Source organism: Eschscholzia californica, unplaced genomic scaffold (assembly GCF_041429995.1).
Source record: "Eschscholzia californica isolate CP2 unplaced genomic scaffold, dmEscCali1.0.p SCAF_4, whole genome shotgun sequence".
Taxonomy (NCBI): Eukaryota; Viridiplantae; Streptophyta; class Magnoliopsida; order Ranunculales; family Papaveraceae; genus Eschscholzia; species Eschscholzia californica.
This window is the reverse complement of record NW_028238461.1, coordinates 51,816,976-51,830,484: the sequence shown is the minus strand read 5'-3', so window position 1 is coordinate 51,830,484 and position 13,509 is coordinate 51,816,976. Positions and strand designations below refer to the sequence as shown.

Below are 13,509 nucleotides of genomic sequence, written 5' to 3'. Positions count from 1 at the left end.
TGACCTATTGTCCTGTTACTATCTCTCTCTTTTTTGAAATTAAAACCCATAAAGCAAAAACAAAAGATGAGAAACCTCTATCTCTCTCTGGTTTTAATGGATTGGATTTTGATCCTTTTTTTCACTAAGCTAATCTGGTAACGTTTTCTGTTTGGAAATAGATAGCTTGAGATATTATATACTCATGAAACTCTACTCTTGCTGCTAATGTTGGAAGAATATGACAGCTTGAGATAATATAACCCCCATTAACAGACTAAAACTTTCTCTCTCTACAACTCTCTTCCTTTCTCTTTCTATGATTTTGGTAAAAATGGTGGTGGTCAGATTTTGGTGATGATGGTGGTGGCCAGATTTTGGTGATGATGGTGGTGGTCGGATTTTGGTGATGATGGTGGTGACCAGATTTTGGTGATGATGGTGGTGGTGGGATTTTGGTGATGATGGCGGTGGCATTTTGGTGAAGATGGTGGTGGCCGGATTCCAACAACCCTTGCCGGAATGGAGAAGAAACTGTCAAAGAATTTGTTTTCCCCCTAACATTTAGAAAATATACTGGTCAACTAAAATTGACCAATTTTCGACAAAGTCTTCACACCCCGGAAACTATTTTGCTTTCCCCAAAGCGCTGGCCTTATATTTATTGAAGTTGTCACCAAACCTTGTGGTTGGTTGGTAAGGCCACAAGACCTCAAGGATTAGAGTTTGGCGCCTTGGTGGGTTTCTACCGTCTCAACTCTCAACTAGTTGCCCTTATTTTTCACGCCAAAATTTTGGCGGTTTTAATAAAACCGAAGCGGGTCACAGCGAGGTTCGAAATTGGTGTGAGAGAGAGGAAATGTTGAAGATCGAAGAGAGAAAAAGTACGGAGATCGGAAAAAGAGTGAAGAAGGTATATCCCCCACTACTTCATTGAGATTTGTTACGGTTATGATTGTTTCTGTTAATTGACCAGTATTCTTAGATTTTAGGGTTTTGAGAGTTAGGTTTATCAATTTTCAATCTTCCCATACTGTTTCTCCGAGATCTTTTGATCATTATATAATATCAAGATTCAACAATATATGTATACCAGTATTCTCAAGAACTTTTAAAGCAAAAGGAAGCTGGTCTAAAATTACAAGACCCTTAGTATGAATCCTAGGGCAATCACACTCTATAGTACAATTAGTGTAATGTTTGTATGTTTATGTGCTCTTCGTATTTCCTTTTGGTATATTTCAAAGCTAGCAGACCTTTTTAATGCAGCACTCATAGGCATTTCTTGAAAAGCACGAAAGTATCGTTCAATATGTAATACCCTTCCTCCTTAGTTTGAACATGCTCATTCAGCTACGTGATCTCGAAAAAGCTATTTCTTTTTCATCTTTCGGTTACATGCTTATTAGTAATGCATAGCAAATCTTCCACATGAAATTGGAGAGAGAAGTCTTGATGTAATGGTTATTTGGCATTGGCAATAGAGGTATTGCGGCCGAACCTTCAATGACACAAGCCATTAACCTCTCTATACATTATTCAACTTTGTAGACCCGTGTTTAAGGGAAATATTGTTGATACTTCGATAAATACCCTCTAGTGGCTCAGTCACTCAGTATCCCCTGCGCTTAAGAGTTATCTTATTCGGTCAGATTTGGGGCCAAATGGCCGTATTGGTAAGGGAACTGACCCTTTTCTAAATTAATCTTGTTACTTGATTGATTGTCAGTTTCATACTTTGTACATTGATCAATCTACTACAGGACAATAAAAACAGCTAATATGAGGTAAGAAGAATAAAGGGAAGCAGTAGTGGAATAAAAAGAACAGAATAGATTCCAAGACTTCCTCCTTGTACCTAACTAACCTAGCTTTTACCCAGATATGGGTTGCTGAGAGCCTTGTAGAAAGAAAGATTGGTAATATTTTGATTTGTTAGAGGAGATTGGAAACTCAAGTTTCGATTGGCACTCTGGTGATTTCGGATCCTTACCCTAGACCATTTTTGGATAGACAAATCTAATATCTGATCATTTTGTATAATACCATGAATAAGAGTAGTATAACTGAAGAATTACTCTCATGTCTTCCTAAAGGCCATGGCTGGGGTGCAACTAATGATCTTTATCAGTATGAAGGTTTTTGGTGTGGTGCTCTAAGATTAGAAGGTATAATCTCGTTCCAACAAAACTTCGAAGCACTCGACTCGGATCTAATAATAGCCACACTACCCAGATCAGGCACCCTTTGGTTGAAATCCTTGGTTTTCTCTATCATCAATCGATCTTGTTATCGTCCTTCTTCCAAACAACACCCATTGCTTATGAAATCAGCTCATGATCTAGTCCCATACTTGGATTACAAATCTTATTACGACAATTCTACTGGCAACACTGACTTAATTTTGGCCTCGTTGTCGAATCCGATTTGTCGGGTCGGATCAACCCATGTCCCTTATGAGTCTCTACCTGAATCTATTAAGACCAAAAACTGCAAGATTGTTTATATGTGCAGGAACCCAAAAGACAATTTTGTTTCAGCTTGGCAGTTCTTCAACAAATGGGGATCCACCAAAGGAAAAGATTCATTACCACTTGAAGAAGCTTTTGATCTGTTCTGTAATGGAGTCTCACCATTTGGTCCATACTGGGATCATGTTCTCGGATACTGGAAACAAAGCTTGGAAACTCCTGAAAATCTGTTGTTTTTGAAGTATGAAGATATGAAGAAGGATTCAAAATCTCAGTTGAAAAGATTGGCTGAATTTTTGGGATATCCATTCAGTATAGAAGAAGAAAGTGAAGGTGTGATGGAAGAAATACTTAGTTTGTGTAGTTTTGAACATTTGAAGAATTTAGATGTGAATAAGTATGGAGTGGCATCAGTAGCTCACAAATATGAAAACAAGATATTGTTTAGGAAAGGTGAAGTTGGAGACTGGAGGAATCACTTAACCTCTCCTATGGCGGATCGACTTGATCGCCTTATCAATGAAAAGTTTCATGGTTGTGGATTAGTGCTTGAAGATTGTATTCATTCATCTTGATAATGTCGTCAAGTTTGATATGTGTTGTGTAATAAGCTCAATGTACTCGCTTTGTATGTATTTTGTTATGTTCCTTTCCGATCTTAGTACATCTTTGAACCCTTTGTTCATCAATGGAAAATCAATGTATTTACGTTCTAAATGGAAATTCTCAGATTAAGTAATGAAAGTTGTATCATGTGAAATTTTAAGCTCCAAAGTTTTGTTCACTCTAAGAAATGTTCCATATCTCTCCTATCTTATTCTCTCTTTTTAATTCGTTTTTCTTATATCAAATTCGTCTGTACATATGTCCAAACTTGTTCCTTCTTGTACCACGCGCCCTCGGGTAGTGACTTTTTTTTGAAGTCGGATTTCCTGGTTTGAGTTGACTCGAGTCAGATTTCAACATTTATTTTTATTCCACTGGTCTAAATCATAGTTTTGGGTTGATTTTTGGGCTCATTCAGCTTTAGATAATGAGAATGAGCTTGGAAGTTAAAGATGCTTGGGAGTGCCAATAGCCAAATGGAAGCGCCTATAGAGTTATTAGCCTAGTTCCCTTCTATCTTCATCCAGTTCCAGTCTCAATTCTGACGATGAAGAAAAGAAGTTAATCCCACCATTTGAGGAGGAAAAGAAGCGAATCAGCTAGAGATTGCAAAACTCCATAAACCCAGTAACTTATAAAACCCTAAAAAGTCAAATAATCATGTGGAGATCTGTTGCTGCTTCTGCTTGTCATACACATCAACTCCCATCATCAGCTTTGAAGTTTTCATCTTCAGAAACAAAACCCCCCACATTTTTATACTCTCTTAATATAACTAATAGATTCAATTTCTTTTCTTCACCGTCACTACCACCATCATCATCTTCTCTGAAATTGAAACAATCAAGTACTACTTGCAATATTTCATCTTCCTTGGGTTTTGTCTCTCCAATCAACTTCAGACGTTCTACTTTTCCAAAGAGAATAATGCCCATATCAACTCCCACTGGAAGAGGTCAGTATAAATTTGCAGAAATTGGGTTTCTTTGATTGATTTTTTTTTTTTCTCTTTTTCTTTACAAGAAAGAGATGACTTAATTTTGCTGATTATTGCAATTTTTGTATCCAGTATAATTGGAGTTGAAATTGTTTGGTTAATAGAAATTGAGGGTATTGGGTTTATTAGGACAATTTGAGTTTTGCACCATTAAAGAGATATATCTTTGGTAGGAGTAGGACTTGGATATGAGTACTTGTTCCATTATATGGTAACCATAACGGCAGCAAGGTCCGAAAATCTTACTTAGAGCATCTACAAAATAACACTCAAACTCTAAAACTTACAGTACCACATATGATTTTTCAAAAGTATTTCTAGAAACCATCTCCGATGCAAAACTCAACTTGAATCTCTAAAACGATATGACAACATTTATTACAGAGATCCCCAAGAGGGCACACGGAGAGTGTCATCTTGAGGATCTTGAAATGCCACCTAAGCAATTCAATTAATTTTACAGTCAAAATATAAGTTTTATAGAGTTTTTTTCTTGAATTCCCTGCTGGAGAAGCCTTTTTAAGAGAGTATCTCTAAATGACCAAGTAGGAAAAAGACAATTTAAAGACCCACTTTTCACACTTGACACCTGGGATATTTAGAGTTTTTCTTGAGTGTTGCATTAGAGATGCTCTTAACTGATTGATCTATACTCAATCTGGGAATTAATGACAAATCATTTCCAATTACTTCTCTCATCCAGTAGTTAATGTGGAGTTAGTGGAGTGGTTTTGTCACTAAGCGAAGAGAAACCAAGGTGTTGGTATAGGGGCATGTGTTTCTTTAAGATATTTCTTGCAATCTAATCACCTAATTTGTTGGACCGGATGTTCATGTATTTTTCCTGCCATAAGCTCAATCTTTGTTTCATGTGTCTCCAGCTTCTTGTAGTACTGAAAGCAACAGTGGTGGAGGAGGAGAAGGTCGAGAAATACTGGTCCAACACTTACTCGTCAAAGGAGACAATCTTAAGCTTCTGCTGGAGCTTCAAGAAAGGACTATAAAAGGTAAGAAACAAGTGAAGTCAATAATCTCTGGATTCTATAGACTCTTGGTTCCTTCTGTAGATCGGAATAACTGGTGTTTAACTTTAGACTCCTTCATAATCCGAGTAATGCCGCTGTGTCTCCATCATCAATCTTTCTTCTTGCTGTTTTTTTCTCTTCGCTTTGTTCTGGTTGTATTTCCAAATTCCAAGTAGCAGAGTTTTCTTTCATTTCGTCTCTCTTGTCATGTAACACGTTTCTTTCGAGTTGTTTTATCTAACATTTCTTGAATGGTACAGGAGCGGTGTTACCCGTCTACAATCTTTGAACTTTTTTCATATTTTAGATAAGGTTAAGAATTTTTTTATTTCTTTCTAAGAATTCAATTTTCACTAGTTCTATTTCATCAATCTAGGAGAGGATCTAAGCGACTTGGCCGTTGAATACTCAACTTGTCCATCAAAAGAGAAGGGCGGTATGCTTGGGTGGGTGCGGAAAGGGCAGATGGTATGCTTATAGACAATACTTGCTTTCCAGTGATATTATTTCTTTTTGAAAAATGTTGTAGGATTAGAAGCTACAGAATTGGGTTAACTTTTGTAAGGATATCGTCTAAAAAATAAACCCTTGAGTTACTTTAAGATGGGCCTATAATCTATTGGCCACATATCTTCTCGTGGACTCTCTGGTCTCTGCAACAGTTCGAGCTTTAATAGTAAGCGGATATTGATATATTCTATAATTAACGAGAGTGATCAAATGTTATCTATCTTTTAACGCTATTGTTTTTCATCTAGTGAAAATATCATAGACTATCCTGCTTTTGTAACTTAAGTTTTCAGTCTTCCAATTCTTGCTTAGATTAATTAATGTTATTTGGTGTAATGTGTTACACAAGGTGCCAGAGTTTGAGGAAGCAGCTTTTAATGCTCCTTTAAACAGAATCGTTCGATGTCAAACTAAATTTGGGTGGCATTTGTTGCAAGTTTTGTCTGAGAGGTATTCTTTCGCAAACATTACTGATAATCGTTGCCCTCTTCTTCAGTTGATAATTATCATCTTCTTGTATGCATGCAATTTGTGATTGTAGGGAAGAAGCTTTGCTTAAAGACATTCAACCGGAAGATTTTCATATAAAAATGCAAGACCCGACCTTCCTCGAGGAAGCACAACTCGTGGACGTCCGAGAACCTGAAGAAGTGTACGCATCCTTTCTGTATTCCAAAACCATACATTCTATTTACCTTGTTCTTCTTTAGTGTACTTTTTAAGATAAGAAAAATGCAGTTTATGTGACTTTGATGGCTAGCCATGGTTCCCGACGAAATAAGCTATTAAATAACTAGTGATGTGTTTGTTCTTCACATGTATAAGTTTAGATTGATAACTTATCCGTACAAAGTCTCGTTCCTATCTTTTCTGAATAAGTTGGCTTTCAAGAAACAAATTGTTTTATCATCTAAAACTTGTATAGGGCTTTGATCAAAATCGAGATGCGTGAAATTTTGAGTTTGTCATTTTGTCGTGTAAGTAAGATTTGAACTACGACATGTAAATGCAGTGAACATATGATGCATGATTGCATGTATACACCAATACAACATAACTTTTAACTAACAATAGTTAATTTCTGCATGTATACGATATTTATTGTTGCTATGGAAACTTTGAGATATACCCAGGTTTTCCTACTCCCATCGTAAAAAAAAAATATTAGGATCATATGCTAAAATGCCTAAACTTAAACTTATTATTTTGCTATGAACTAAAATTTGTTTACTGAAATGAAATAATTTTGCGTTCCGGTAATAAAATGTTAGCGTCAGTAAGCACTATTTGTCATTTCCTATAATACGTTATTTTACAAACCTCTTGTAGAATAGTGGTGGCAACTTCTCTAAGTGAGGGAAGGGGTTATGTTAAATTTGAAGTTCAATATGACTACCTCGCTTGCGCCAAATTCTCATTACTAACTTGTGTGATTATTTTGTGAAAGCAGCAGCCAAGCTTCGTTGCCAGGTTTTCAAGTTTTTCCTCTTCGTCAATTTGGAAGTTGGGGATCAGAAATAACAACTAAGCTCGATAGTGAAAAAGATACTTATGTTTTGGTAAGTTCTGTTAGGCATTATTTTGTAAGGAAATTCAAAGCAAGATTATCGGACAAATATAAGGGTAGTTAAAAACTTAACATTCAAGTTTCAACTGTGCATTGTGAGTATGGAAGTTTGAGATTTCCATGTAAGTACTTGGTCAAGATGCCAAGTGAATACAAGAGAGATATATATTTTAAGTTATTGCTACGATACATTAGAAAACAAATGTCCTTGTCTCGAAATATTTTGTCTAATTCCTTAAATCTTGAATAAATATCGTAATTTCAATGTGTGAAGCGAATACATTCTCGTCTCGTTGCTTTAGTTCATGAAACATTATTCTCATTTCTCACAGGTATGTTAATAGCGAAAAACTCTTCATGCTTTGTCCTATTTGTTTGCACACTTCGGGCATTTATGTCATTTTCGAACATGACAACTAGAAAATATTTGAAGTTGGAGAACCAGAATCACAATGATTGAAATCGAAACCTAACATAGATTAGTAAAATTCTGATATAGTGTTTTTATATAAACTACATTTCTAGTTTATGAAGTGCATTTAATTCTCTCGTAATATTTGTTTTTGACTGCAGTGCCATCACGGAATGCGATCACTACAGGTTGCTAAATGGTTGCAGGCACAGGTTAGAGCCGTCATCATTTATTCGGCTCATGTTATTTCCAAACAAAATTTATCCTTGTTGATTTTATCTTTGTTCCCTGTAAGAAATGGTGTCCCCCCCCCCCCCCCCCCTCCCCTCAATAGTCTGAATCTGACTTGTCTGAATCTGTGAACCCACACTCAATCCAAATCAGCCATTTAGAGTCGTTTCAGTCTGAGTAAGACAAAAACAAACCATCTGAATTCTTACTCGAGTCAATTAGGACTTTGTGCAAATCCTGAAACCATCTATGATTAGATTCATCTTATCACTCTTCTTGTTTTTCAGTTATCGAGGAAGTTGAATTTGGGTATTCATAATGGATGAAGTGGATTATTTGGAATGAATTCGTAAACTTTTTTTTTGTATGCAGGGATTTAAGAGAGTATTCAATATTGGTGGTGGAATTCATGCTTATGCAACCAAAGTTGATCCTTCCATCCCAACTTACTAGCTCTCTTCAGTTCACCTGTAATCCCAACGACATTCCGTTTTTGTTTATTATACTGAAAAATCCGTTAAAATTTCTGTGTTTAGGTTTCCCTCATGTAATCTTGACAAATCCAAATGTTATTTAACTTGTAATTGTTAAATTCAGATTAAATTGCTAAATTAACATATGAGCCGTCTATATAGAGTTCTTGTAACCGTTAAATTAAGAAATTATCATGAAGAACCAATCAGTTCGAACAGACATGTCTACTTAGTGAAATCAATTTTAGTAAAAATCAAATAATAATCTATAGATACTGAGCTCGCCACTGAACCAACCGAAGGATTATATAATTTATGTTTACTTAGTTCTTGATTGTCTGTCACTTTCGATTCACACCTGATGATTATTATAATCAAATATTGATACCTCGTTCGAGACAACTTAAAGTGAGGTACGATTGCCAAAGATTAATTAAACTTTAAGTAAAACATAAGCAAAATTAAAAAATTAATACTCTGGCTAGTTGGATAAGTGAATTGGTGACCCACATGTTTTGAGAGTATTCATTTCTTTTCTAAAGCACTAGCAGTACTACAAGTTGGACCTAATATATGTTGTTTTTGTTTTATCTTTTTCGAGAAAATATAGTACTCCTAGATCGTGATCATAAGCATTACATTAATAGCTTTAAGTAAATACCTTCCATATAATTAACCGCGAAAAATCTATTGCCTAATATGTGGGGATAGATTTCAAATTTATGAAATATCTTCTACGTGCTAACAAATAATTACAAACGTTTATATAATTTATGCGTGAAGTGCAATATGAACATATATTGGTCTTATTGAGAAAACCTAAACCTAAATGTTCAAAAAAAATGAAAAAACCTAGATGTTCGAAAAAAATGAAAAAACAAACTAAGAACATAATTTTTTTTTGAAAAATCGACTACGATTTACGTTAGTAATTACAAGGCATTGGTACATCATGAAGATGTGATAAGCTCGATAACCGCCTAATTTAAACCATGAATAAAAGAGGCCTAATGTCCAACAACATGAAAGGGGTCTAAAAGGCTTACAAATTTATTACATTAATTACTTTATTTATAACTTAAATTACTATCATGAGATAGTTTTAATGACAAACTACTTCCACCCGAGACTCGATCCCACCACCTCATGGACTTAAGAGAGGTGTCTGATCAGTGCACCTAAGACGAGGGGAAAGAGAGAGAACATTTTAGTAAGTGGTGGTAGTTCACAAAAAAAAAAGGTCATGCTCTTTTTTTTTTAGGGTACTCCGAGTAGTAGGGCATAAAGTGGTGAGGGGGGGCCGAGAGAGGTTAGGTTTTCTGGAAGTGGAGATTCGGTTCGCAGGGGATTCATTCTCTTCTCATTTTAACCTTATTATTATTGTCCTTACTCCTTACTACTCTCTCTCTCTAAATATTGTCTACTAGATTCGATTCCCTCAGCTACAAAATGGGGCTTATTGAGATTCACTTCTTCTTACTGCAACAGGTTAGTTGGTCTCTTTTAGATTTTCTCTCTCTATTCCTCACTTTCAGAGAAAAAAGTTGGGAAATTTTTATTGTGAGATTTTTACGGACATGTTAGAAAGGAGAGGTTTTTCTTAGGATTTTGATTTCAAAATATTTCTGGGTTCAATCTTAAAATGATGGGCGGTGATTTACTTTTTTTGCAGGATAAATTTCAAACTTTTGTTTTCTTCTAATGAATTAAGGTGAATTTTCTTTCTCATGTTTATATGGTCTTTTAACGATCTGGGTAGCTGTAAAAATTTGATTTTGGTTGATATCCTTCTTCCTTTCATTTTTAGGGCATTTCTGATATTCAGTGTTCAAAATCTTGTATGCTACTTGCGTTAGGGTTGATCGTTGAGTGAGTTTTTTTTCAAAATGATTGAGGATTTCTGATTCATCACACTACAAGAATTACTGTGGATTTATGATAGCGATTTTTCTTTCTTGCTTGGTTTGTTGGTAATTTGGCCACTTGGGTGTTTTTTTTGTTAACATGATATACCCAACTGAGGATCACTTCTTAATAACTTCTCTTTTTGTCTCTAGGGTTTCTAGGGTTTTTGAATTGGGAATTATCTTGCCTTGAGCTTTTGGGTGATATATATATTAAGCCAAGGTATAAAGTTGTGGTGAATGGGGATTCAGACAATGGGGTCTGAAGGGGGTAAGAATCAGCTGTCTCAGTTCTCGCCATTGGCACGGCAAGGCTCCTTTTATAATCTTACACTGGACGAGGTTCAAAACCAGTTAGGAGACTTAGGGAAACCATTAAGTAGCATGAACTTGGATGAGCTTCTCAAGAATGTTTGGACAGCTGAAGCTAATCAGGGTATTGGGATGGATGTAGAGAATTCTGCTCAGGCAGATCAAATTGTACATGCATCTACTTTACAGCGTCAGGCAAGCCTTACTTTGACTAGAGCTCTGAGCAAGAAAACCGTAGATGAGGTGTGGAGAGATATTCAACTCGGTGGGAAAAAGAGTAGGGAACAGGTGAAATCCGCTCAGGATAGACAACCGACTCTGGGTGAGATGACACTAGAAGATTTCTTGGTGAAAGCAGGAGTTGTCGCAGAAGGTTCGTCGGAAAACAAAAATGAGGGTGGTTCTGTTAGAGGAGTTGATTTGATGGCAGCACCTCCACCGAATTTTCAATCACAAGCTCCATGGATGCAGCAGTATCAGCTCCCTTCAGTACATCAGCCACAAAACCATCAGCAACAGCAAAATATGATGGGGGTTTTCATTCCGGGTCACCCAGTTCCACCGTCTCTAGGTCGAGTCGCAAGTCCAGTTTTGGACGTGGCGTATCCCGACAACCAAATGGGTATGTCATCGCCCGTGGTTGGGACCTCGTCTGATACACAGACACCTGGGCGGAAAAGGGTTGCCCCGGGAGGAGAAATGGTTGAGAAAACTGTAGAGAGGCGACAAAAAAGAATGATCAAGAATAGGGAGTCAGCTGCCAGGTCACGAGCCAGAAAGCAGGTTATATCTTGAATTTGGTGTTTCACTAATGCTTGTTTAACGTTATCTTTGTATAGTTTATTGTCTATATATATGTATATCAGATACCTTATTTATGTTGTGTACAGGCTTATACAAATGAGCTGGAGAACAAGGTTTCACGTCTCGAAGAAGAGAATGAAATGCTCAAGAAAGAGAAGGTAGGTCCTAGCATTTTTCATTATATATTTTTATGTTTGTTTCCTTTTTCTGTCCTACAGTTCTTTGCAGTAGTATCCTGGTAGATTTAGTAGTAGGCATGCAATATCATCGTTGTAATGGGAGAACTCAGAATATTTTGTTATAGATTTAGTTATGATCTAATCTTAGTTGATTGTGGAGTAGATAGTCTTATGATCATGTTTATGTTGAGTCCTTGTTTATCTAGAATTACTTATTGTGGTAGCTATTCGCGGGCTTAGAAATATGGCTTTAGTTTGTTTCATTTCATAATCAATGGACGTACAACTTCGTAACGTAAACATTCATGCTTTTATAATGATCTCTTTATTGCTTTCCCTTAGTTAATCATAGCTAAGTTGCTTTACAGCTTCCGCACGTGCTGCATTAGTAGTTTTCTTTTTATTTCTTTCTAGTAGTTACTCTTTATTGCTTTCCATCTTATTATGGTAAGGAATCTGCCGAAATGACTCAAGAACGTGATTGTCTGACATGCACGCTTCTTGGCATAACTCTTCAAATAAATAATGCCTCAATTTTTTTTCTACAACATGTAACCTGCCACAGTGGCAAACCTGTATTCGGTAACTCATGGTTGCATTGGATAATTTACTCTAAATATACATCTAGGACGATATGGGGATAGGGACAAGGATATTTTTTGATTTTTTACATACCAGACTGGCAGACTCTATAGAAATTGTTCTTTACACCATCTCTTCAAGTTAGGTATCTTAACCAATAGATGCCTCATATTCCATAGTATGTAAGCCACCAGACTCCACCAGAATCTCTTTTTGCGGAGTTCCTTTGATCATTACCTATACCCCATGATTGTTGGGAACTTGAGTGTTGGATTAATAATACAAAAGTATTTAAGTGTAGACGGATTCACTCATCTTCCTCAAACATGGGGCAAGCCAGATAATGTGTTCGGGATATCCATGTTTGTAGTATGCCACTAAAAGTAGTCTATTTTACGAGTTAAACTTCTCAATAAGTATAAATTCTAAAAATAGCTGGATGCCGGTAGCCGTTTGTTCGTTACAGAAGATTTAAGTCTGACATATTCAAGTAAGAATAAATGACTTGACTTCTTGTTTCTTATTTAAGTAATTTATTTATCAACTTATGGCGGATGCACATCTAACATTTAAAATCTTTTTGGGAGGTTATGACATCTCTCTGTAAAGCATGGTTTTTTGTGAGACAGACGGATATAAATCTGGAATTCCGATCTGTTACTAATTTGTAATTTATGCTTTGAGGTATCTTTTGATATCTAAGGCCGGTTTCGTGACCGACTTGCCATCCCTGTCTGTATTCTAACATTAGTTGTTTCTAGAATAGTATCAGTTGCTTTTGTAGTACTCCCGTGATCATAGTTTTTCTTGTATTGTTTATCTATGTGATAGTAGAGGTTATTCTGCTTGGGGTTCTTTTCTGCTTCGCCCGGGAAATAGAATGCATAATGTTTTCTATTTTTCTTGCAGGAGCTGGATAATCTAATACCATCTGCACCGCAACCAGAAAAGAAGTACCAGCTTAGAAGAACAAGCTCCGCTCCATTCTGACTTTGTGCGTGTTCATACAGATGTTCTATTAGGTGTTCTTTCTTGAGCTTGCTATTTGGTGACGGAAAAAGTTCTTTGAGGCTTCTCTGTTTCTCAACTTCTATATCAGAAATTATCCTTGTCAAGTTCATAGTAGCACCTGAAATAGTCCGTCTGGGAGCCGGTCCGTTGTAGTTACTTTGTTGCTGTTGAATATGTTAGGATATTGAGGGTTTGGGTTGTTGTTTATGTACATTTTCATTGTTGACTTATTTAAGAACTCATAGAGCAGTACAATCAATACATTTGACATTTTGTAGGTTAATTCTGTGTCATGGTTTTAAGGGTTACCTTTTTTAAAGTGGGTCCATTTGTAGCCCTAGGCCTAGAATAACCTGTTGATGCTGGAGTCTGCCATTTATGACTCTAAGCTCTGCCTAACCCCACTTTCAGTGCCTTTTTTTTCTGACCATAGTACATCTCTGTTT

At 36.3% G+C, this 13,509-nt stretch overlaps 3 protein-coding genes across 4 annotated transcripts; all 3 read left to right on the top strand.

Moving 5' to 3' along the window:
• Positions 1 to 2,026: 2,026 nt before the first annotated feature.
• On the top strand, positions 2,027 to 3,224 carry LOC147545900 (cytosolic sulfotransferase 15-like). The gene has a single exon (XM_086638422.1). The coding sequence runs from the start codon at positions 2,027 to 2,029 to the stop codon at positions 3,023 to 3,025; it is 999 nt and encodes a 332-aa protein (XP_086494548.1). The 3' UTR covers positions 3,026 to 3,224.
• Positions 3,225 to 3,253: 29 nt separating this feature from the next.
• On the top strand, positions 3,254 to 8,417 carry LOC147545899 (rhodanese-like domain-containing protein / PPIC-type PPIASE domain-containing protein). Its single transcript, XM_086638423.1, has 8 exons — positions 3,254 to 4,011; positions 4,935 to 5,060; positions 5,455 to 5,546; positions 5,938 to 6,038; positions 6,130 to 6,240; positions 7,039 to 7,147; positions 7,729 to 7,779; positions 8,171 to 8,417. Exons 1-8 carry the CDS (start codon positions 3,717 to 3,719, stop codon positions 8,249 to 8,251), a joined length of 966 nt encoding a protein of 321 aa, XP_086494549.1. The 5' UTR covers positions 3,254 to 3,716; the 3' UTR covers positions 8,252 to 8,417.
• A 1,041-nt stretch (positions 8,418 to 9,458) lies between these two features.
• On the top strand, positions 9,459 to 13,346 carry LOC147545898 (ABSCISIC ACID-INSENSITIVE 5-like protein 2). 2 transcript variants are annotated; one of them, XM_086638420.1, is made up of 5 exons: positions 9,459 to 9,759; positions 9,944 to 9,982; positions 10,329 to 11,270; positions 11,378 to 11,449; positions 12,962 to 13,346. In XM_086638420.1, exons 3-5 carry the CDS (start codon positions 10,416 to 10,418, stop codon positions 13,040 to 13,042), a joined length of 1,008 nt encoding a protein of 335 aa, XP_086494546.1. In that variant the 5' UTR covers positions 9,459 to 9,759; positions 9,944 to 9,982; positions 10,329 to 10,415; the 3' UTR covers positions 13,043 to 13,346. The 2 variants fall into 2 exon arrangements, with proteins under 2 accessions (XP_086494546.1, XP_086494545.1); XM_086638419.1 differs by lacking the exon at positions 9,944 to 9,982.
• Positions 13,347 to 13,509: the final 163 nt, after the last annotated feature.

Coding starts and splice junctions, on each gene's coding strand:
- LOC147545900 (XM_086638422.1), top strand. CDS start 2,027: ATGAATAAGAGTAGTATAACTGAAGAATTACTCTCATGTCTTCCTAAA.
- LOC147545899 (XM_086638423.1), top strand. CDS start 3,717: ATGTGGAGATCTGTTGCTGCTTCTGCTTGTCATACACATCAACTCCCA. Junction 5,547..5,937: donor GGGTGCGGAAAGGGCAGATG/GTATGCTTATAG, acceptor GTGTTACACAAG/GTGCCAGAGTTTGAGGAAGC. Junction 7,148..7,728: donor AAAAAGATACTTATGTTTTG/GTAAGTTCTGTT, acceptor TTTTGACTGCAG/TGCCATCACGGAATGCGATC.
- LOC147545898 (XM_086638419.1), top strand. CDS start 10,416: ATGGGGATTCAGACAATGGGGTCTGAAGGGGGTAAGAATCAGCTGTCT. Junction 11,271..11,377: donor GGTCACGAGCCAGAAAGCAG/GTTATATCTTGA, acceptor TGTTGTGTACAG/GCTTATACAAATGAGCTGGA. Junction 11,450..12,961: donor AAATGCTCAAGAAAGAGAAG/GTAGGTCCTAGC, acceptor TTTTTCTTGCAG/GAGCTGGATAATCTAATACC.